The 23,247-nt window shown below is 40.8% G+C and overlaps 1 protein-coding gene across 4 annotated transcripts in view; it reads left to right on the top strand.

Annotated features, from left to right (window-relative positions):
• The window catches only part of RALGAPB (Ral GTPase activating protein non-catalytic subunit beta), a 57,271-nt gene that overhangs the window by 24,275 nt on the left and 9,749 nt on the right, over positions 1 to 23,247 (top strand). The window contains exons 10-24 of one of the 4 annotated variants that reach the window (XM_081916615.1): positions 4,224 to 4,259; positions 6,196 to 6,397; positions 7,823 to 7,990; positions 8,571 to 8,685; positions 9,336 to 9,483; positions 11,937 to 12,001; positions 12,157 to 12,289; positions 15,442 to 15,563; positions 16,063 to 16,245; positions 17,301 to 17,452; positions 17,792 to 17,979; positions 19,744 to 19,850; positions 20,917 to 21,069; positions 21,692 to 21,901; positions 22,899 to 23,057. In XM_081916615.1, coding sequence (XP_081772741.1) covers positions 4,224 to 4,259; positions 6,196 to 6,397; positions 7,823 to 7,990; positions 8,571 to 8,685; positions 9,336 to 9,483; positions 11,937 to 12,001; positions 12,157 to 12,289; positions 15,442 to 15,563; positions 16,063 to 16,245; positions 17,301 to 17,452; positions 17,792 to 17,979; positions 19,744 to 19,850; positions 20,917 to 21,069; positions 21,692 to 21,901; positions 22,899 to 23,057 — 2,141 coding nt within the window. Of the gene's footprint in view, positions 1 to 4,223; positions 4,260 to 6,195; positions 6,398 to 7,822; positions 7,991 to 8,570; positions 8,686 to 9,335; positions 9,484 to 11,936; positions 12,002 to 12,156; positions 12,290 to 15,429; positions 15,564 to 16,062; positions 16,246 to 17,300; positions 17,453 to 17,791; positions 17,980 to 19,743; positions 19,851 to 20,916; positions 21,070 to 21,691; positions 21,902 to 22,898; positions 23,058 to 23,247 lie in introns of all 4 variants that reach the window. The other 3 variants (XM_081916614.1, XM_081916617.1, XM_081916616.1) reach the window with 3 other exon arrangements.

Here is a 23,247-nt window from a genome sequence, read left to right as displayed (position 1 = left end):
AATTTCATTTTTTGTTTTCTCATTGTTTTCCTAATTTCTGTTTTCGGAGCTATCCGTAGACATATGACAGAGGTGATCTCCAACTGAGATAAATGAGTTCATTACAGCAAATGTGTTGTCTTGGGGTTCGTTGCAGGAAACAAAAAGGCTTGTCGTCACGATCATATTATGCCAAAGTTGAATTCCTTGTTGCTCTGCCATGAAATGTTCTATCTGAATAAGACAATTCATAATAGCAAGGACTAGTGGTAAAGGTGGGGTTTCAAGTCTAGCTAGTTTACATAACTTTCATTACCATCTTACAGCCTGTCTGTTCCCACGTGTGTAGAAAATATATGTCTGTCCTGGTGAATGGCATGTGTAGACCCAAGGAGCTTTTGTGGAGAATGAATTCCAGTACTCCACAGAGCTTGCACAAGGGCAGCTCAGTTGCCTTTAGGAAATCAAAGCAAAACCACATATTACATCCTCTAGAGTTGTCCGCTTAACCATATAGATTTAATAGAAATCTCATACAACTGTGAACTACTATTGGGTTGAAAGAAAAATTACATCTCTAAAATTTCACATGTTGATCTATTATTCTCTCTCTTTTGAGGTCTTGAAGCTTATTTAAAAGTGTTACAAAACACTTTTGCAAGTGTTTGATCCTATGATGAAAATATAAAACAATTATTGAGTACAAATGTCAGCATTGCATTAGTCAATATCACTTTAGTTTGCTTTCCTAGCACTCAGATTATATTGAGAAATCTGGCTTAAGGGAGGCATGTTTACAAGCATATTGAGAGCCATGTTGTCTTTTCTATGTATTGGCCATTTTTCATTACTTCATCTAAATCTGATTCAGTAACTACAGTTCTATTTTGATGTTGTCAAGGCAGTAGCAGTACCATCTTGTTTTTCACTCTCCAAAGATGTATGTGGTTCATAAGGAACTCTTGATAAATTGCCACACATCTTTCTCTGTCCTAGATTTATTGATAAAACATGCCCATGGGGTATTGTGGAGCACGTGTCCGTGATTCATAATTTTCACTTGTGTGTTATCTCCACTTTGTAGTCCTATATCTCCTTAGTTCTTAGATAAGGGGATCTGGTCCAGTGGTAGACCCCATGCTTTATTGTTTGTTTGTTTCAATTTGTATGCCACTTTTTCATATAAATGTGCCCAGGCAATAAAAAACCTCCAAATAAATACATCATTCAGTAATACTCCAAATGCAAATTCACTTCAAAAAATAAAATTAAAAAAAATGACAGCCCAAATGATTCAGCTTGATAATATGGATATTATAATATTTTAAATTCATTATAGAATAAATTATAAATCATTAAAGCAAATAAATTGATACCAGGAAGTTAAAGCATATAAACCAGAATGATGAACATTTCTAGTAGTTAGTACACGGCAGTGCTAGTAAATAAAGTGCATAATTTTTTTTCTATAGTGTGTACATCATACCTAGCAGCTTGGTCATATTCTCTTAAAGTGCACAAGAATCACCTCTCATTCATCCTTGCAGGGAGCCACAATTTTGTTGCCAACAGATAGCTTCAATCACCTCTTTCAGTCTGTCTTCTCACCCCAAACTGCCGTTAAAGCCATCAGAAAAGCACAGAAATTTAGATTGTGTATATGAAACAAGCACACCTCTTACATGGGGAGGCCTCACCCAGCATTCCTCCCTTTTGTGTCCCAAAGAATGAGATATATACGGTAACTGCCTTCACTCACTCCACGGTCCCCTGCTGTGATTCTATAATGCCAATTTTGGGGGGAGAACTTCCCAAGACCACTTAAAATTTGTTGTTGTTAATAATAATAATAATAATAATTTTAAAAAAAATTGTCCACAGCCACTCCTACACTTTGGTCACAGCCACTTTTGGACTTTGTCCATGCCATCTCCCTTTATAATTGAAACATTACTTTGTTCCAATATTTTGATCTAGTGAGAGTTGTGTGTCTTTCCCCCCTGCAGAATTGTACAGTGGTGCCTCGCAAGATGAAATTAATTCGTTCCGCAAGTTTTTTCTTCTTGCGAGTTTTTCGTCTTGTGAAGCACGGTTTCCCATAGGAATGCATTGAAAATCAATCAATGCGTTCCTATGGAAACCGCCTTCAGACCAGGTCCAGGGACAGTCTGTCCCCCAACCTCTTCTGAAGGCTGGGGGGGGGGAACAAGGGCTTTCTTCCCACCCCCAGCATTTTAAAAAACCCCGGGACAGCAGAGGACCTCTCCGCTGTCCGGGGCAATTTTAAAGCCCCCGGGAAGGCAGGCGGGGGGGGAGCAAAGACTTTCGCCCCCCGCCAGCCAAGGCCGGCGGGGGGCGAAAGTCTTTGCTCCCCCCGCCTGCCTTCAAAAGCCGTCCGGGATAGCGGGAAGCGCTTCCCTGCTATCCCGGACCGCTTTTAAAATGCTGGCAGTGGGGAGCAAAGCCTTTCGGCCCCCGCCGGCCTTCCTGGACCTCTTCTGAAGGCCGGAGGGGGGGAAAGGCTTTGCTCCCCACCGTCAGCATTTAAAAGAGGTCCCCGGAGATTTTCCTATGGGCTTTCTTCTTGCGAAGCAAGCCCATAGGGAAATTCGTCTTGCGAAGCAACTCGCAAACGGAAAACCCTTTCGTCTTGCGGGTTTTCCATCTTGCGAGGCATTTGTCTTGCGGGGCACCACTGTAGTGGAAAACTTAAGTTGAGTGTTTCATCACTTTGCAGTGTTACCAGTCTACCCATTTGCATAATCATGTACTGTTTGGAATAAGCTTTCCCCCTTCAGTGTAGCCACTATTTTATTTTATTTTATATTTTATTTTATTTGCTTCAAGGATTCTTTTGACCCTTCAGCAGTAGACTAGAAAATGAATCATGCATTGATGAAAAAAATTCCCTGATGTCGATGTCTTTTTGTAACCCTTGCATCTGAATAGACAAGCTGTTGTGGCCAATGCAAAGCAAGCAGTTGCTTAAAAGAAGCATTGGTCTTTTGCTGTAGGAGGTGTAGACGGCCAATTCAAAACACCTCCACCGTAGAATATGGAAGGTACCTGTTGACAGCAGCTACAGATTGCAGAACCCTTGAAGAAACAGAGGAAGAGCCCTCGCTTTCTATCTGAATTGTTCTCCTATTCTTAAGGGTTGCAGGGAACCCTTTGATAGAATGCAGAGAAACTAGGTGGCCATTCACACAATATTTGAAGCCAGGTGGGATGGGGTGGGGTTTGGGGGTAAAAAGCTGTGACCCAGATGTTGGAATGTAATTCCCATCATCCGTGCCTGATAGACATGCCGGCTGGGGGCTGATAGGAGTTAGAATCCAACAATATCTGGACGGCCACAGGTTTACCATCCATGTGGGAACTGCTTTGTACAAATAGTTATTTGGGATTCATTGAAAACAAGCAATGGGTTGTAGCAGGCTAAGTTTTACTCATAGTAGAGCCATTGAAATTAATGGACCTAAATTAGCTATGTCTCTTAATTTCTGAACAGGGCTAACATTGAATTCAACTCAACACCTCCCCACTCCCACATGAATCCCTTTTCATGATTGGTGACACTACAGTGGGAAAAATCATCCAATGCCATTTACAAAGCCAGGCAAGGCACTTGGTTGTTCTTATACTAAGAAACTAGCAGGCTGAAACGAGTTTCTAAGATTATTTGCAATCTTCTAGCTTTCCCTTTTCCACAAAGTGAGGATAAGCCTGAGTTCCATTCTACCCTGTACTTCTTTTGACTAAAAGGAAATGGTTGGGCCATCTTGAAGGTCTTCCTGTATGGAAATTTCAGATAAGTAATATGTGGGACAATCAGACAGTGGTGAGCTGGTTACTTGTATTTTTTTCTCCTCCGCCCCCTATGATTTCCTTCTAGTGCAGATTTTCAGCTGGTGGTATATGAAATAAAGCAAAATACTGCCTGAAGTGTGAAGGGGCAATATTTCTACTACAAATATTGAATGTACATTAATATAGATACCTAACCCTTACGGCAGTATATTTTTTCTAACTTTTGTTCATTGTTCTGCATGAAATCATAATTTTAGACCCTAATGCTAATTTCCTGTGTGTTTAACAAGCCTACTAGATCATAAGCTTTGAATCAGTTTTTCAAAAACCTAAAAAGCTGCTTAACTTGTTGTTACAGTTTCACCATCTTTAAAGTATTTTATAACTACTGCTGTCCTTTGATTTGTTTCCATTTTATTTCTATTATCTTGCAGCATCTTTTATCCAAATTCTTCTTTCTTATAAATCTTGTAAGTAGGAACTAGTAGCTTCTCTTTAATTGCAGTCATTTTTTTCTTTTTTCCATAATCCCATTTTTTTTTAATTTTTATCATCATCATCCCTTGTAGCTTTTGCTCTTTACATGGGAAAGACAAATAACTGTGTGTGGCTTTTTAAATGGGGAAGATTGTTGGCAAAAGCAAATTAATCTGCCTGAATCAGTCCCATCATTTTCTGTACTCTAGTCTGTGATCATGTCATGAATTTAAGGACTTTGCACTAACCGTGTTCTTTTCTAAAGCTTATTTTTATACAGAACTAGTATTTTGATTTGTATGCATTTTGCATGTAGTCCTCCCCCCAATTATAATAATTTGCTGGATAGTTTATTCAGGACAAAAATGGCTCATGGGAAGACGCATAAAGATTTGGGCTTAGCTTTCTAAAATATTTTTTATTTTTAAAAAATCAGTGAAGAATTTTTAAAAAAACAATACATCTGACCTTGGCATGCTTCTAAATTGTCAATCTGTAAAATTTGTAACATCCATCAAAATCATGAGCAGAGCTTCTGTTTGTAAGACTAGCTGATTTAGGCTGCAATCCTATGCACACTTACTTGCGAGCAAGTCTGATTTGAATTCAGCGAGACTTCCTTTTGAGTAAACATGCTTAGGATCAGACTGCAAATGACTTGTGCCCGGAGTTCCCTTAATAGCGTAGGCTTGTTCTTACTTAGTTGTTTTAGGATTGGTGGAATTAGACTTGTGCATGTCAATCCAATTTTATAATTCACCTTCTCTAGAAATTTCAAAGCAGCTTTCAGAAATCAGGCAAACCACTATGGAAATGACATTCTTCTTGACCACTTCCTCCTATCTGGCTGACAATGAGAATTTTTTTGTATAGGGCATCACTGACAATATAGGATTATAAATGTATGAAACTAGACTTTTGTTGAGGAAAAGATAGTCAGAGCTTCTGGGTGGACTTTAAAATAAATTGATTGTGTCTTGTCTTTAACCCAAAGAGATTCAGGCACAGCTTCTACATATGCGCAGGAGCTTCTATCTTTGCTCTTAGCTTCTGAGGTCCCACCTTTCCACCATCACCCCTCGTGCTTCTCACAAAACGGAATCCAGAAGGTGGTAGGGCTATGGAGCAGTCTCTGATAGAGTGTGAAGATCTGTAGACCAAAAGGGGGCATCTTTATATGAATGTGGAGGGCACCGGCATTTTCTGTAGGGCTGTGGATCCTAACCCTTCTTCCTGAATAGCACACCCTGCTCATTGGTGATCATCCCTTTTAGGGTTTTTTTGTTTTTGTTTTAAGCAGCGTGAGAGGGGAAAGTTCTGAAGTCAACCACCCATTATTTTCTTTTCCCAAACACGGTTTTCGTTATAATTTGGCCTATGTCTTAAACTCACGAAATTGCAGTCTTAGTTTCTGTAGCACAGATGGTACCTAGAGTAGATTCATGACGGTGTCAAAAGATGAAGGGAGATCATTAGGGCATTAAGATCGATTTGTGCTGTTGAAAGCATAGAACTAGCTTTTCGAATGGCAAATAATTTATGGAGCAGGCTAGGAATATGAGTGGCCCAGACCTGAAAAAAATATTAGGGGCTCTATTGAGGGACCTCCTTGTTTAATGCATGTTGCTGGGAATGTGAATGGAGTCGAGGCTTCTGTGCTTGGCAGCATGGATTGTGCAGCATAGAATACTATGGGAAGAGATGATTACACTTGTGCGTGGAGATTAAAGGGATATAATTTCTCACTTCTTACCGAAGTAGTCAAATGATCCCTAAATGCTTTATAAACAGAGGCAGCAACTCAAATGCAATGAACTAGTGGCTTTTATGATGACTACATTTTACTTGATCTTTGTGTCCCAGATCCCATGAGCCTATTGAGTATGTTGACCAATATAATGAAACTCTGTGCTTCTCGTTTTGTTTTAGCTATAGCAACACAAGCTAGTGTGGAGTTTCGCCGGAAAGGATCACAAATGTCTGCAGACGCTATGACATCCAATCCCATGTTTGATGCAGGCGAGTTTTCAGACAACTATGAATCGGGCAGAGCAGAGGCATGTGGAACACTTTGTAGGATATTTTGTAGCAAAAAGACTGGGGAGGATATACTGCCAGCCTACTTATCCCGGTAATTATTTAATCTTAATTATCTTCTCAGAAGCCCTGTTCAGGGGAACTGTTCCCGCAGTCTGTCCGCGCATGACATCTGCCATTTAGCTCCGCCGTTGCCATCACACACTTGAGCTAGCCTGGCTCCCAGCATTTGTGCATACCAGAAGTACATCTGCAGGGCAAGAGTGCTTGCCAAAGGCTCTCTCCTTGCAGAAGTTTGCATTGTACTTGCAGGTGCCAGAGGACAAGGCTAGCAGGAATGTATGGTGATGTGGGCAGAGCTAGTTGGCATGGCCCTCCTTGCTCATTGATTGAACACATGAGCAGTTCGCCTGAGTAGGGCTCGAATCTGCTGCTGAGTATCTGTGTTAGATAAGAAGGGGTTCTACAACTTTTGAAAGCTCCTTTGTGCCCAAATGTTCAGGGTTATATGAATCCTAAGTAGGAGACCCATTGAAATTAATGAGTCTCCTCGGTTTAGAGTGAATAAATAAAACAAATCTGGTCAATCGTATGTTTGTAGGATAAGTTACTGTCCTTGCCATTTAAGATACAGAGTAATCAGTCAAAGCGGATGAATAGGAGAGGTTACTTCACGGTTCCATTTCCCCCCCGGGTGATGAAAATACAGTATTTCACCCACAATGTGCTTTTTTCTACCTAGGGTAGAACTTAATGTAAGAGAAATAGAGCAAATAGAAACACCCTGATCATTATGTTTCAACAGCTGTATTGGACAGTGGAAGAGAGTGGGTATAATGCGGCTCAACATGATAATTGCCTTTATATTTATATGCATTTAAATACAGAAGCCCATGTTCATTTTTTTTTATGTCACTTGGAGAGAATGTTCAACTAAAAGCAAGCAATGCATCCTTTATCTGAAACATTAAAATGTTGGGTAGAGCTATGTTATGGGTGACAGTAGTAAGGCACAACTTCATATTGAGCTTTCTTCCTATTTTCCATGTAATTTTGAGCAAAATGTTGTGGCATCATATTGTGTATTTCCCCCTGTTCTGTATCACATGGAATACTATGTTTGGGTAACTGTATCTTGGAAAGAATATTGTAGAACTGTAAAAGGTGCAACCAAAATAATCAGAGGGCTGGAGCAACTCCCCTGTGAGGAAAGCTCAGTGTTTGGGCCTTTTCAATTAAGGAAATTTCTTTGATGTCTGAAGATCATTTACACGACTCCAAAATGTTAGAGAGACTCCCCTGAGAACTGAATGACATTTTGGTACAGAATAAGTAATCAAAATGTCTGAAGGACATTTATTGTGCTGATCAGCCTATGTGTCTTTGCTTACACAGACAAGGTGACAGATATTGTTATATCCACCTGAAAATGCTTCTGTGCTTCTGACCCAGTCCCAATAGCATTGGATTACAAATGTTTTCTTTCTTACAACTCATTAAGCCTGTCTTTCTCTGCCAGATTTTACATGCTTTTAATTCAGGGTTTGCAGATAGCGGATTCCGTTTGCCATCCGGTTCTGGCTAGCGTTATTCTAAACTCTCCTGCATTATTCTGCTGTGACCTGAAAGGGATTGATGTCTTAGTTCCATACTTTATTTCAGCCATGGAAACTATATTACCTGACAGGTAATTATATATATATATATAATTTCGTTTTTCTGTTTTGTCTTAGTAAGTGAGAGAGAGAGCCTGTCTAGGTGGCCTTAAGAAATTGCTTAATTTCAGTTTGCTTTTATGTGTTCCCACTTTCTGCTTCACTGACCATGCTGTGAGCGTTCCTATTTTCAAGAAATAGACTGGCAGCCTTGGGAATCAGATTAGCTTTCAGCCATACAAGTGCTTCAACAGACCACATGCATCTTGCCCATGTAACAGTGCAAAGCTTTGAAACATATTCGGATTCTGAGGGAATGTTAACTGTTTTAATTCCAAGTTGGGGATCTTGCTTTTTAGCTTTAGGCATAAGTACTGCAATCCCCTATGTTGCTTTCTGCTTACGAATTCTTACAATAAAGTGAACACAATGGGCTCTTATGCAAAGCCAGCGCTACCAGGACATCAGAAAACCCTGAGGCATACACTGTTTATGACATAGGTGAAATTTGTGCAGCAGCTGCTGTCCTTTAAAAAAGGGTGGTTTTTGCTTTGAAATCGAATGTGTTGGTGGCGATTTTGTTTAAAAACTGTTTTTTTTTTTTGTCTTCAGGGAACTCTCAAAATTTAAAACATACGTGAATCCTACAGAATTAAGAAGAGCCTCTATCAATATCTTACTCTCCTTGTTGCCACTTCCCCATCATTTTGGAACCATAAAATCAGAGGTAATGTATTAGTTTTTCAGTGACAATTTATATAGTTTTAACTTGGGCATAATGTATGCTTGTACTTTCAAATCAACAGTTAGGACGAATTACTTCTGCAATGATGTTGATTTTTTAAAACTTCACTGCTGTTGTATAGGGGGAAAAAAGAAAAACATTCACAGAATGGGTAATTATTTGTGGTCTTAACATAAGAGTTCTTGCAGCAGTGAACATATGCTTACAAAGGAACACTTCAGGATTTGAAAAAGCGTATATTACACTGTTACAGTCATTTCTAGTAGAGAGCAGATATGACTGGCAGTGACACTACAATAGGACTCAGGCGAAAATCTATGTTTGTTGGGCATAAATTAGGTTTGTTGAGTGAGAAAATTGTGTTATACTTCATTGATTTGCTGGTTTCATTTTGCTAGAGTTGAATCAAATCCAATTTTGCAGTCTGTTTAAGGGCTCCATTTGGCATTCTTCCTGTGTCAAGTTTTTCACTTTGTTTCTTTTTGGGGTGGGGCATATATTAGAAATATTAGATGGCACTAAAGTAGATATTTGTGAAATTTGTAAAAGGTCATTAAGAATACATGGTAGCACTCCTCGTGCTAATTCATGCATATGACTACAGATTATAAAATTTTTTTATTATTTTTCAGATTGTTCTGGAGGGAAAATTCAGCAACGATGAGAGCTCATCCTATGATAAACCAGTAACTTTCCTTTCCTTGAAACTGAGGCTTGTGAATATACTAATAGGAGCACTGCAGACAGAAACTGATCCCAACAACACCCAGATGATACTAGGTTGGTGTTTCTACTTGATCTGTGGCGTGTGCATTTGAAAATGTGCATGCCCTTGGTAGTTTATAGTTTACAGTAGAATTTACGAGCGCAGAGAGAAAAACCGCAGCCAACCAAAGCTTCCGTGGTTGAAGGAAGCAGCAGAATGCATCATAGCGGGGCAAGCCATGGAACTGATTAAGAGGCAGATACAGTAGCAAGTGGCCAGGAAGCGGAGAGGGGAGTGGCCTGGATATGGCTTCACTCCCTGAGAATAATCCAGACCAAGAGAGTGCCACAAGTATTGGAGTTGGTATCAAACAGTACTACACGATTGGCTCTTCTGGATCATGTTATTCCTGGGATCAGCAGAATATTCAAGGATTTTGCCCTTAACCTCCAAGTGGGTGCTCTTCATGTTCTAGCCCTACAATAATTTAGCAAGTATTTTAGCAATGACTCCTGTCATTGTAAGGACCATTGCTATGTGAAAAAGAAGAAAAAATAAAAAGGCATGTGTTTGAAGATATCGCATGTTCTGCAGCAGGGGCAGAACTCCGGCACTTTTGGACAATGGCTTTGCAAACATCATGTTACTGAGCTGAAGGAATAATTTGGCTTATGGTATGGTATTGGTATGGTGGCCAGGGGAAAAGTTCTAGAACCAATAGCATTCGAGTTCAGCCTTGTTTTACAAAGCACACCTGTTTTGCCTTTAAAACTGAACACCATATTTTTCTGAGCACTCTCTACAGTTTTAGCTCTCGTTGATTACGTTCCTGTGTTAATGTATGCCATTCTCTGTCTCTTTTGTTTTATCTAGTTCTGTATTTCTGGGGGAAATCTTCAAAGCTGCCTTTTGCTTTTGGCTTATAATGTTCATATAAATTATATCACTGGGTTAAATTCAAAGCATATAGACAGGTTTGCAACTTCTGCTGTAACATTCTGCATTATAATTTGCATTCTCCAGGTGCCATCCTTATATAGCCAGGAAGGCACCATCCATCCACAAAAGGGGGGTATCAACGGGCTTATTGCAGAGCTGTTCACCCCTAAAAAAACCACAAACCCTTAAGGAGGAACTCCAAAACAGCCCAATGAAGACTGAACATGCTCAGAGCAAACAGAAGTAAAATGTGGGGGTGGAATGGAGTATCTTAGAGGGTATGGTTGGATGACCGGAATACCGGAATACTAAACTGGTGCCTCCCATTCTGCAACATTTTGTTTTAGGTCCCCTTTGTATCATTAGATTTTTTTTCTTTCCTTGTAGTAGCACATAAATGTCTGATCTTTTCAGAACATTCCCTCTGGGCTTTCACTGCAGTGACTTATTTTTAATGCAATCTGAATAAGAATTTTAGTGGAGTTTTGGCAGAACACTCTGGCCTTCATCTTAAAGGTAGTGAGACCTCAGAGGAATTGAAGGGGTGATGACTGCAATAAGTCATACTCAGTGGGTTTATTCTAACACTGGATTTCATCCAAAAGTGTCTCTTCATCAGCTAAAGTGGAATTTAAGTGGAAAGGAAGTTTTATAGAAATTTAGTTGAAAGCAAGTTTGTTTAGGGCCAGATTCAACTACTTGGTTCCATAAGTGGAAGCCAGCACAAGGTCTCCTCCTCTCCTCCCCTGCAGCCCTCCCTCCCCTAAGCCTCTCCCAAATCCATTCTAGGAGGTTGGGAGAATGGAACTGATGGGACGATCTCCTTAGTGCTACATTTTATTCTACACTTAGACTTGTATTATGACATAAAATTTGGATCATGATTGTTAGCTATCCTAGATCAGTATCCAGTTAATGCATCCCACTTGTGCAATGGGACCTTCCCCCTTTCTCTCTTGCCTGCAGCCTGTAGGATTGGGGGAAACTGTAGAACAGTTTTAGCTAAGGTTGGGGTAGGGTGGGGGGTTCCACTACCCATAGAGAAATCCTTCTGCTGATGGACCGTGACTTACTACTGCTTTGCATACAATCCCAAGTGTTAGGTATACCTATATTATTTTTAACCCACTTACAAAAATGTTAAGATGATAAAATGTGAAGCAGTAGCAGTGTAGAAACAGCAAAATAGAATTTGAAGGTGGGGGACCTGAGACCTTCTATTTTCCTAGCAGATTTCCACTGAGCTTCTCATTGGAGTGGGATTCGTCAAACTTCGAAATTTCTTTCCAAGTTGTTATTTACTATTTCCAAAAATAGGGATCATAGCCCTCCTGTTGCAGGGTGGGGATGGGTGTTACTTGATGGATTTTCACAAAAAGATGAGGCGAGTGTCCATCTGGCCAGTACTACTAAAATACCAATTTGCTAGATGAAACAGAATTTTACCAAAATTTGAGGTAATTCTCACAAAATTCAAAGCTGAGTATTCACACGTATATTATTGCCCTTGGATATATTGGTATAAGGTTTTTTTAAAAAAAAAGGTACATACTTTAAATACAAAATTCTATCATTTTTAACTCTACAGGTGCAATGCTGAACATTGTGCAAGATTCTGCGCTCCTAGAAGCCATCGGCTGCCAGATGGAGACGGTAAGATGGGTTGTTTTCCTTGTTTTGGAAAAGGGTGCCAGATTCCTTGTTGGTGTTACATCAGGTTATCGCATAGCCAGAGCACAAAGGATGCCTGACTCAGTTGTGGGAGGGTAATCTTCAGCCCTTCAACAGCCTGTTTTCTAACTTGACAGAATGGCAGCGAGAATACTGTCTTGAAGAGCCACAGTCGCACTAACAGCGGCATTAGCACGGCAAGTGGAGGAAGCACAGAGCCCACTACTCCTGACAGTGAGAGACCAGCGCAGGCTCTGTTAAGGGATTATGGTAAGGAATTGAACTTCTTAAACATTTGCATTCATGCCCTGGTATGCAGTTCCCATTTTTAAAATGATTTTTTTTTTTAATGCTAAGGAGATTTCCATTTGAAATAATGTAGACAGCTTGTAGTCCTTAATAATATAAAAAGCAAGGGAAAGAGTGTAACAGATGCTTTATTATGAACTAGCAAAATCATTATGATGGGTTAGTGAGGAAGGATTATGGGTAGCAGTGGGAGTGCTGGGAGCATTCCAACTCTTTATTTAGTCAACCCACCAGTTCCCCTGCTGCAGCTTTTCTGTTCCTTCACCTCAATCCCAGGGACTGCCACCACTGCTTTCTCATTAGACTAAAAGCCTTCAAGATACTGCCTGATAACACAGGATGTAGTTTGGTTTCTCTGAGATGATGCCATTATCCGTGACCTCTTCTGCTCAGCTGCTCCTGTGTCGGAGCACTCTGACCCCATTGCAACTTCAGGGAAGATAAAACTGAATATATCATGTGGTGTCCTAGTTCTTCATTGTTGCTTCAGTTTCATGCACTTTGTATGTTTCCTTCTATCGAGGGCTGATTATGGAGTGTCGGCTAATTGTTGTATGCCATGTTCTAGCGCTCCAGTTTTGTGCCTGCTACAAATGTGTTAAAAAGCAGTGTCCTGCAATTAAAAATTAAAAATTTGCTACAGAAAGCGGGAGAGCAGTACAGTATTTGTTTCATCTGCAGCAGTTTTATACGTCTTTCTTCAGCAGTTGAGTTTAACCTGAAATGTCTGTTTTGACAAGAAATGCTTCTGTTTCACATACTTAACCCAGTTTGCTGTGAGATGCTGCTGTTTTATGGTTTGTCATATATGTGCCTGGGGTTCATAGTGACTACCCAGCTGTCTGGATTTATGCATGTCTGAATTTGATAAACCAAAGAGCTCAGTCAAGTGAGGGTTTGAAGCAACCTAGGTGGGTGAAGGCAGGAGACCTCAGACAATCAACTTCCCAGAAAACACAATAGGAGCCTACATTCAAAGTTTAAAGGGAGGAAATTGGCAGACAGACAGTTCTCCTTCCTCTACACGGAAGATTCCTCACCGTTTTTACTTGGCAGAAACCTCACCTTAGGGATACCACCTTTCTTAAGAGCAGCAACCTGCCTCAGCTACTTAAATATTTAAATGGCTCACTCATGCCACTGCCTGTCCTTAACAGGCAGAAAACTTAGCACCCAGATAAAGTACCAGGTAGGTTATTGAAACACAGGCAGTGTTGAAGGTCCAGGTAGACTCTTCAGAGAGTTTCCCACATTGTGCCTTTCTTGAAGCAATGCAGCATGTAAGCTGTTTTTGAACCCAGCTTGATTTTGAACCAGATGCTTTAATGAAGTGACATCACCGTCCATTAACTAAAACCCATACAGGCTGCTTGAAACTGATTATTTGGCTTAGAAATATGGAGGTAAAGGTACCCCTGCCCGTATGGGCCAGTCTTGACAGACTCTGGGGTTGTGCGCCCATCTCACTTAAGAGGCCAGGGGCCAGCGCTGTCCGGAGACACTTCCGGGTCACGTGGCCAGCGTGACATCGCTGCTCTGGCGAGCCAGAGCCGCACACGGAAACGCCGTTTACCTTCCCGCTGGTAAGCGGTCCCTATTTATCTACTTGCACCCAGAGGTGCTTTCTAACTGCTAGGTTGGCAGGCGCTGGGACCGAGCAGCGGGAGCGCACCCCGCCGCAGGGATTCGAACCGCCGACCTTTCGATTGGCAAGTCCTAGGCGCTGAGGCTTTAACCCACAGCGCCACCTGCGTCCCTAGAAATATGGAGGTAGTCATGATCAATTGACCCAGTTTTGGACATTCAGCTAAATTGTCGTTGTTGTTTACTACTACTACTACTACTACTACTACTACTACTACTATGTGGTTTTTCACCCAAAAGTCTCCAAGCGACTCACAGCAAAGAAAAATGTATAACGCATAATGCAATAGGGAAAAGGAGGGGGGAGAATCAAATAATACATGATTTTCACATCACGAGCTAACGACATGTTAAATGGAAATGAATCCCAGCAGTGTTTTTAAAAAGCAGTGAAGCTTTAGGCAAGGGAAACTTCAGAGTAGAGAAACAGCAGGGTTCTTTCCTAGTCCTTTCCTTGCCCATAATTTATCCATTGAGGCGGGCAGGGCTTAGTAAAGCCATTCCAGAGAACCGATTTGGAGCAGATAGACAGGATAAAGCTCACTCATTTCTGCTGTAGAGATCCCTCTCTCAGAATTGCTTGGCTTTGCATCAGAACCAGTTCTGTGGATATATAGTTAATGAATATTATTTGTATAGCCCCTTTTCTCTTCAGATCAATTAATACAACCAAACAACAACAACATTCATTTTGGAATTCAGTTCCATTGTGATCCTATTTTTTTATTTTTTATTTTTGAGCCTAAGCTTATCCTTCCAATAATTTTTTTGAAACACTTAATTCTAACTATGCAGTTTAGAAAGATCAGTTGTCTAGAATTTTATTGTTCTATCCTGAGGGCAGAATTCACAAGCTGTAGCACCACATATTGAATGGACAAAGATAAAGATAATGAATTTCCCTTTCTAAATTTTCATGTAACAAATTTCTGGCCGCAATGAATTGAAATGCTGTTTAAAACTGTAACAAATTGATTTCCACAAGAGATCTGATTTATCAACATTTATAAAGTGACATTTCCCAGCAGTATTTTACAGCATCAGATACTTTGTTTTCAAGTATGAAGTTCACTCTGACATGTTTAAGTGTCTCTCTTACCAAATAGCAGCGGCCTTAAAGTGCATCTGCAGCTGGCAAAACCTGCTGGATTAACATAGGAAAAAGAATGTTTTGGAGACATCAGCCTGTGTGTTCCCAAAAATTTCTTTATTAATTTCTCAAAGCCAAACAAAACCCACATACCTAAATCAGTAAATAGCTTCTTTAGTTAACATTCATAGTCTAAAAAGTTACTTAATCTGTGTGGATTGTGAATGTTTTGCTTCCCAAATGGATGTGTTTTCTGTGTGTACTGTGGCTGCTTGAGCTTCTGCCCGATGGACTGCTTTGCTGACTGTTACTAATGCTTAGTTGTTTTCCCTCCCTGTGGTGTGTGGTATTGGGGTTTATATCCTAGCTCTTCATACAGATACAGCTGCCGGACTCCTGATTCGCAGCATTCACCTGGTAACACAAAGACTCAATGCACAGTGGCGGCAGGAAATGAGCATCTCATTAGCTGCACTAGAGCTTCTTTCTGGTTTGGCAAAGGTGAGCATCAGGCAGCCTGTTGGGCTGTGGGATTTGGGCTCAGGTTTTCTGTCTCTCCCAGCCACAAGTTCTTACCTGATGATAACTGTAGAGAGTTTTGCCACCTCTTTAGTGAAAAGGAACATCTGGCAGAGCTGGCAAAAATAATTTGTTCTGCGCTGAGGAGCCAACTCCTCCCACACAGTGTGTGATTTTCGTTTTTCCTCTTGGAAGCGAAATTGCCCTGGATAAATAATTCAAGGTGAAGAGAATGTTTACTGAAATAAAATAAATGGCTAAAAGACAGCAGGGTTTTTTTCAATCCAGCTAGCTAGAAAGGCACCAAATTCCAGCACTCCTATGTGTCTCTTCTTTATATATCATCATTTAAGCTTTTCAGTTGTGCTTTTACGGCTTCAGAGAGTATTGATTTACATTGTTTCTTAGTTTTATTGTTATCAACTGCAAGCCTAATTTGAGAAGTTTCCAGCTGAACATCTACCTTTGCTGCTTGCTTCAGGTGAAGGTTGGTGTTGATTCTTCTGACAGGAAGAGAGCAATTAGCTCTGTGTGCTGTTACATTGTGTACCAGTGCAGTCGTCCAGCTCCTCTCCACTCCAGAGATCTGCACTCCATGATCGTAGCAGCATTTCAGTGTCTGTGTGTCTGGCTCACGGAACATCCAGACATGCTTGATGAAAAGGCAAGTGAAATCACACTGTTTATCTATCTATTAATGTGCAAACCACATTATTTTTCTCTAAACGGTAAAAAAAATGTCCTCCTTTCACCGGGTATAATAATGTGTTCCCATGTTTTGTTTCTAATACCAGACTAGAGGCTGTACGACCTAAGAGTAAAGTTCAAGTGGGCTGGAGGATCAGATTTCGCCACCCAGCCCCGTTTTCCCCATCACTGTTCACTTGTAAAATACCAATTTTGACAACAGCTCATCTATCTTAATTAGACAGTAAAGTTGCGGCGGAAGGTGGGCATAGAAATGGTTCCTGTGGGTCTGTCAAGCTTTCTGTTCTTAAATATTTATTAGAGTTAACAGATCACCAAAAAGTCTGACACACACACACATACCGTGCCATATCCTAGAAGCCACAGACGTTTGTATACCCCCAAATCCAGCTATCGTACTTGTCAGTGGCTACTACTGTGGCATAATGCAGTAGGCACTCTTTTGTTAGCAGAACAGTAGTGTGATAGGGGCCAAATTGGGAGGCCTAGAGGGTCTAATTTTCTTTATTAAATTTATATGCTGCCCTCCATCAGGGGATCACAGGGTGGTTTACAGTATAAAAACACAAAATACATGACCTAATAACAAACAAAGCAATACAACCCCCCCAAAAAAAATGTGAGCACAAGTTCTCTGTTTAACACTTCTGGTGCACTCTGATCTTTGCCTCTGCCCTCTCCCTCTTGGAGTTTGAGGCAACACTCCACAGACGCTCTCCCCCAAATTCACCTACCAGGATGTGTCAAAGAAGGGGGGGGGAAACCAGCTTACAAAGTCCAGGAACCACGAGTGAGATCCTTTAGCAACACAAGGGCTGCATTCCTGTAAGCTAGTGTTGGATAGCATCTTGTAGATCAGGGGTAGACAACATGGTGCCTTCCAGGTGTCATAGATGAACATTAAATTAAGAATATATGAAAGCAGTGTAAAGTTCTTCCAAAGATTTTAGTCCTCATAAGTACAGTGAATTTGCCAGACAGCTGAACATTATGGCTTCTCTCTATCCCCAGGACTGTTTAAAAGAAGTATTGGAGATTGTGGAACTGGGCATCTCAGGAAGTAAGTCCAGGAACAGTGAACAAGAATTCAAGAACAAAGGAGATAAGGAGCCCAATCCTGCTTCCATGAGGGTGAAGGATGCAGCTGAAGCCACTCTCACATGGTATGGAAAATAGTTCAGTCGGTTGGTGGTAGGAAATTGCTTAATTTAGAAGTGAGAGTCAGGAGTATTAGGAAATGATCTTTCGGAAAAGTGGTTTTCATTTATTTAGGTCCTAGGAGTAGAAAAGGTGTTTACGTCCTCTGTGTGTTAAATGTTGTTTACTTTGCAGATGAGCAGGATTTTGTCTGTTTCTGCAATCTTCTTTTGAATCTCACTTGTCTGTTTGTAGTTCTAGCTAACATTACACCATCAGTGCATCTAACGAGATGTCATAGCAATGTGTGAGTGTATTTTTCTGTGATAATGTATTTTGACTTAGCCATTTTCTTTGGTTTACAGCATCATGCAAATACTTGGAGCATTTCCTTCACCCAGTGGCCCTGCCTCACCTTGCAGCTTGGTGAATGAAATCACATTAATTAAATGCTCCCGTCTTCCTTCCATGAACAAATTCAGCTTCCGCTACTTCGTCTTGGACAACAGCGTCATCCTTGCAATGTTGGAGCAGCCTCTAGGGAATGAGCAAAGTGAGTCTCAGCTGACAGTAGGGTGATGGTAAAAATTCGTATGCCGTGTTATCAAGTATCTACCTGTTTCATTACATTGGTGTCCTGCTCTACAGAACATTGTGGAGTATTATGCAAAGTATTAGGAAACTCTGGCACAGTAAAAATTCGGTCAGCAAGGATGTTCACATAATCACTGGGTATACAATAATATTTTTTATAATCTATGCAAAATCCAGCCATCCATTTTCTCCAGATATTTCTCCATTTTCAGTGTCTCACTTTCATAATACTATAAAATGTTATCTCCCCACACACCCCAAAAAGCCCTCTTTTCTTAAAATCCTCCCTGGATAGATTTCTCCATGTAGTGCAGTCTCTGGTATGGAGCTCAGCCGATCAATACCTGAATCTATAGTTGCCTTTTTATTTAAAATATTTATGCTTTGACTTTCTGAAAGCCAGAAACATATCATAAATAAAACTGCAACAGACTAATCAGTAGCAGTCAGCACAGAACGAATAACCAACAAAACACTTGAAATTCAATAACCTGCCGCGAAAGCTATTGGACAGCACAAATTAATAAGTTTAACCCATCTCTGGAATAGAACAGATTTACCTTGCCACCTGAAAACTAATCTGGCAGAATAAAACAGCCCTCTCTGGAAAGCTTGTTCCAGTGTTACATATTCACACTTATTTCAGTTGTAACTAAAGTCTAGATGCGTACAGTCGGTGTGCTACTGAGACAATCTAAATGATGATCATAGTGAACACTGGAAAAACTCCCTCAAGCCAAGCTCTCTGTTGAATATTCTGTCTCAGTTTGTTGTGCAATTTGAATAAGTTATGCAATTGAGTCTGAATTTTCCATGTTTTGCTAACTCAGGTTTTTATTTTCAAATGATAATACCCTTTGACCATCCTTGCACCAGGAGGTGGGCTATTCGTAATACTTTTGGGACATCGAAAGCACTTTGCATACAGTGGCCTGGCTCACACATTGCACTAAGCCAAACAATGGCAGCACAGCAGCAGAACCAAGCAGGAAGGAGCAAAGTGGTCACAATTTTCTCTTTGAGAGCCAGCATTCACACTAAGCTATTGTTTGGTTTAGCATGATGTGCAAGCCGGGACATTATCTAGGTAATCTTTTCAACAATCCCATTAGATACATCAGTGCTCTTAACCCCATGATGCAGATGGTGGGCGTTGAGATTGAGGGAAAGTGGACTAAGGTCAACTGCCATGCATGAATTCTTTCAAGATCTGAATTGGTTTGATAAAATGAGTCCACCCTTTTAGAGTTGTACTATAGGCATTCAACCTAGTTAAACACAATTTTGGTCTGGTTTCTGTTACCTTGACTGAGTAACAACTTCAGCTGAGCTCTTGTAGCTTGGCTTTGAACACCTGAGGTGCTCAATGCAGTTTTTACTGCATCAGGTATTTTTATTGACCGTATTATTGGCCAGCTTAATCTCAACCCCTCCATCCTTTCTTTCACCTGGTAAACTAGGAGAAACTTCCCATGGTGTTTTCAGTTCCAAACTGGTGGCCAAAGAGCCATCCAATTCTTCTCGCCGGCAATGGCACATTTCTACCCACAGGGGGCAGGATTATTCTGCTGCTTACAGATTTTTTTGTTCAGCTTGCATAGCTGCAGGTTGTAGGGCTGACCGTTTTTCTTTGCTTGCTTACACATATGCACAGTTTCATGTTTAATTTCTTACTTCTGCCATATCGGGATACTTTTTCATGCGTGTGTGTTTCCTTCTTCAGATGACTTTTTCCCTTCCGTCACAATTTTGATCCGTGGGATGTCCGGAAGACATGCCTGGGCCCAACAGCTTTGCCTCTTGCCTAGAGGAGCCAAGGCAAATCAAAAGGTCTTTATCAAAGCCCATAGTGAAAACTATGCATAATGTTGCCTCCAAACTGCTGTGAGATATATGCAGAGAAAGTAGTAACGCTATACAGTGGTACCTCGGGTTACATACGCTTCAGGTTATATACGCTTGAGGTTACAGACTCCACTAACCCAGAAATAGTGCTTCAGGTTAAGAACTTTGCTTCAGGATGAGAACAGAAATTGTGCTTCAGTGGTGCGGCGGCAGCAGGAGGCCCCATTAGCTAAAGTGGTGCTTCAGGTTAAGAACAGTTTCAGGTTAAGAACGGACCTCCGGAACGAATTAAGTACTTAACCCGAGGTACCACTGTAGTATCCTTGATGGGTTACTAGCTTTTCCACCCTGTTGCTTTTCACACCTCTGAGGTGCCTTCTAGAAGACTACAATATTATTCAGTCAAATGATCAGAGATGGGTACACATGGATGCATGTATATAAATGTAGAGTATGCACATGGTGTGTGTTGAATGTCCCCTTTAATTCAAACATAGATTCATCAAATCTAATGGTAGAAATCTACCCTTTGCATGCCTAGCTGTAGCTGGAACCATGCAGTGGGGTTTCGTTTTTGTAACTTGCGTTGCTTAATTGGGAGCTCTGTGTGCCAAAAATATATCAGGCTGTGCAAAATAATATTCTTTATTGGCATTTAGTGTGTAAATATTTTCAGACATGGGTGTGACATGTTAATACATACTCTTGTTTCCTAAAAAGATGGTAAAAGCAGTATTCTTTCTACATCTGTAGCTTTCCATATTTTTCTGCTTTGAATTTTGTATTCAGATTTGGGGCACATTCTTAGTTAAGGCAGAGACTACCAAAGTCAGCTCAGGATCTCTAATTTTGGTATGGAAGAAACCATTCTGGAAGCTACTATAAGTGTTGCTTTAGTTATAACCTAAAAGTACATCTCAGTCTAACCACCACCCCTGCCCCTTCTCCAAAACTCTTGACACCTGTTTCAGCAATAAACCATTGTTTCAGAAATATCATCCAATATTTGACACATTAAGAAAATTATGACATTGTTCTGTTTCTTGAACAGATGTTTGCCCCAGAGCCTCGTCCTGCACCTAAGAATGATGTTGGACTCAAATACAGCGTGAAACACCGGCCGTTTCCTGAGGAAGTGGACAAGATTCCTTTCGTGAAAGCAGACCTGAGCATTCCAGACTTGCATGAAATAGTTACAGAGGAAGTAAGAGACTTGAAGTATTTTGATTTCTTACCCCCTGTGTGTTTCGCTCCACAAAACGTGTTAGTCATTACCTCTCAAGTAGAATATATTTTTTCTCAGCAACTTTTACTGCTTTACCTGTACTCAACGTTGGTGTTACTGGCCAAAAGGGTGGGAGCCTGGCCCAAAGTGTGCATTTCCATAGCCCCATACATCAAAATGCTCCCTGCCTGCTCATCTTATAAACCTAAGTGAAGCATTTCTGGAGCAGATGCTTTTCAGGAAGCTGCTGCCAAAGTGAGCTAAAATGTCCTATTGTTCTTATCCCTGTGAAGGTGAAAAGTCAGCTTGTTGCTTCTGTTAACACTTCTTGCAGCTGTTCTTTGAAATCAGGCACTGATTTAGGAGTGTCACAGTGCATGTGCTGAACAGCAGGTGTATCCATCTCTCTTAACCCAGCAGCTGAAGAACATCAGCGGTCACAATTTTATTAGAAAGCTGGGGGGAAATTACAGCAGCTTTTTCAGGCGCTCGTTGTCAGTGCTGTTTGGCTTGGCAAACAGGTAGCACCATTTGTCGTAGGCTGCTACTGCGCTCAGCAATTTCTGGTGTCTAAAATGAGGGTGTTAAATATATGTTTCAGCTGGAGGAGCGGCATGAGAAGCTGAGAAACGGTATGGATCAGCAAGTTCTTTATGAGAAGTCTATAGATCAGCAGATGGAGGAAGACTGGAGAAAGAAGAATTTCCCTGACCCAGTCACAGAGTGTAAGCCGCCGCCTCCTGCACAGGAGTTCCAAACAGCACGCCTTTTCCTCTCTCACTTTGGATTTCTGTCACTAGAAGCACTGAAGGTGACTGGAGGCTTCCCTTAATTGCTTCAAATGCTGCCATTATTAGAGACTATTACTGTTTAATATTGGGTCCAACCGCTTATAGCCTACATTAGACAGAGCTGTGCAGGAAAGCAGAACAAATTTGGGTACATATAACAAAGATGTTTGTGGCATCCTGAATATTATAAATTTGTTGGTCTTCAAGGTGCCACAAGACTCTTTGTAAGGTTTTCTTTTTCTTGCAAAAGACTTAGCACAGCTACTCCTGAATATTTATCTAAATTACTTTCAGAAAGTGTTAACCATATGCGGGTGTAAGGCTGGCTATTGTATCTACATGGTTTTTTAAAATTGGGTTTATGTGTATGGGCGGAGGGGCTCCTTTTCTTCAGATTTTAAAATTAGGTCCTTGTTTCATTGTTGTATGTAGAAGAAATGTGCCTGTCGTTTTTATTAATTAGTACAATTCCTTTTTTGTATCCACACACCTCTATGTGTTGCTATATAATAAAGCTGTAAGGCTGTTGTCAAGTTGCAGTTAGTGTGGCTGCCAGTAGATGGCCACAGCAATTCCAGCATCATGACAGAACAGGTGGGAAATCAAGCAACGTGGGTGATAGATGGCACAGTGGTTTAAAGGAAAAGGGGTTAGAGGAACTTCAGAAAGCAGTTTGGCAAACTCTGAAGTGCCTTTCCCCCTTCTGTTAAGCATCTCTCCCGTGGTGTTGGAAGAGGGCGGGGTGTGCTTCAGAGAGCAATTTGGCAAACCATTCTCTGAACTTCCTTCCCATCCTCCTTTAAAAGGGGGTTGGAGGGGAGGGGAGGTTTGGGTAAGCTGGGAAGCGATAGACAAAGACATGTATATGAGACTACTAATATGGGCTCTTCCTCTTGGATCTTCTTTAGCAAGCTGATTGCATATTAACAAATTTAAGTGACTGATAACAATTTATAGGTAACCACAAAAGGTGATCATGTAGAGGTATAAAATCTACGTTGCTTTTTGTTTGGTTAGGAACCTGCTAACAGCAGACTACCTCCTCACCTGATTGCACTTGATTCTACCATACCCGGGTTTTTTGATGACATTGGCTACCTGGATTTACTACCATGTCGTCCTTTTGATACAGTTTTCATTTTCTATATGAAGGCAGGTCAGAAAACAAGCCAAGAAGTAAGTGGCATGCTTCTAATTTAAACTCTATCAAAAAGTGTATTCAAAACATAAATATATATTCTCTTGAACTAGAGGAGTAGAAGAGTGTGTCTTTCACATCACTGGACGTGTATCATCGCTAAAACCCCTTAGAACTGGGTAGCACGATGCTGTGATGGCACACGGTGCATATGCAGTTTCTTTGCAT

This window comes from Podarcis melisellensis (assembly GCF_964234715.1).
Source record: "Podarcis melisellensis genome assembly, chromosome: 6".
In the NCBI taxonomy this organism is placed as follows: domain Eukaryota; kingdom Metazoa; phylum Chordata; class Lepidosauria; order Squamata; family Lacertidae; genus Podarcis; species Podarcis melisellensis.
Note: the sequence above shows the minus strand (reverse complement) of the source record. Positions and strands in the feature narration are given on the sequence as shown.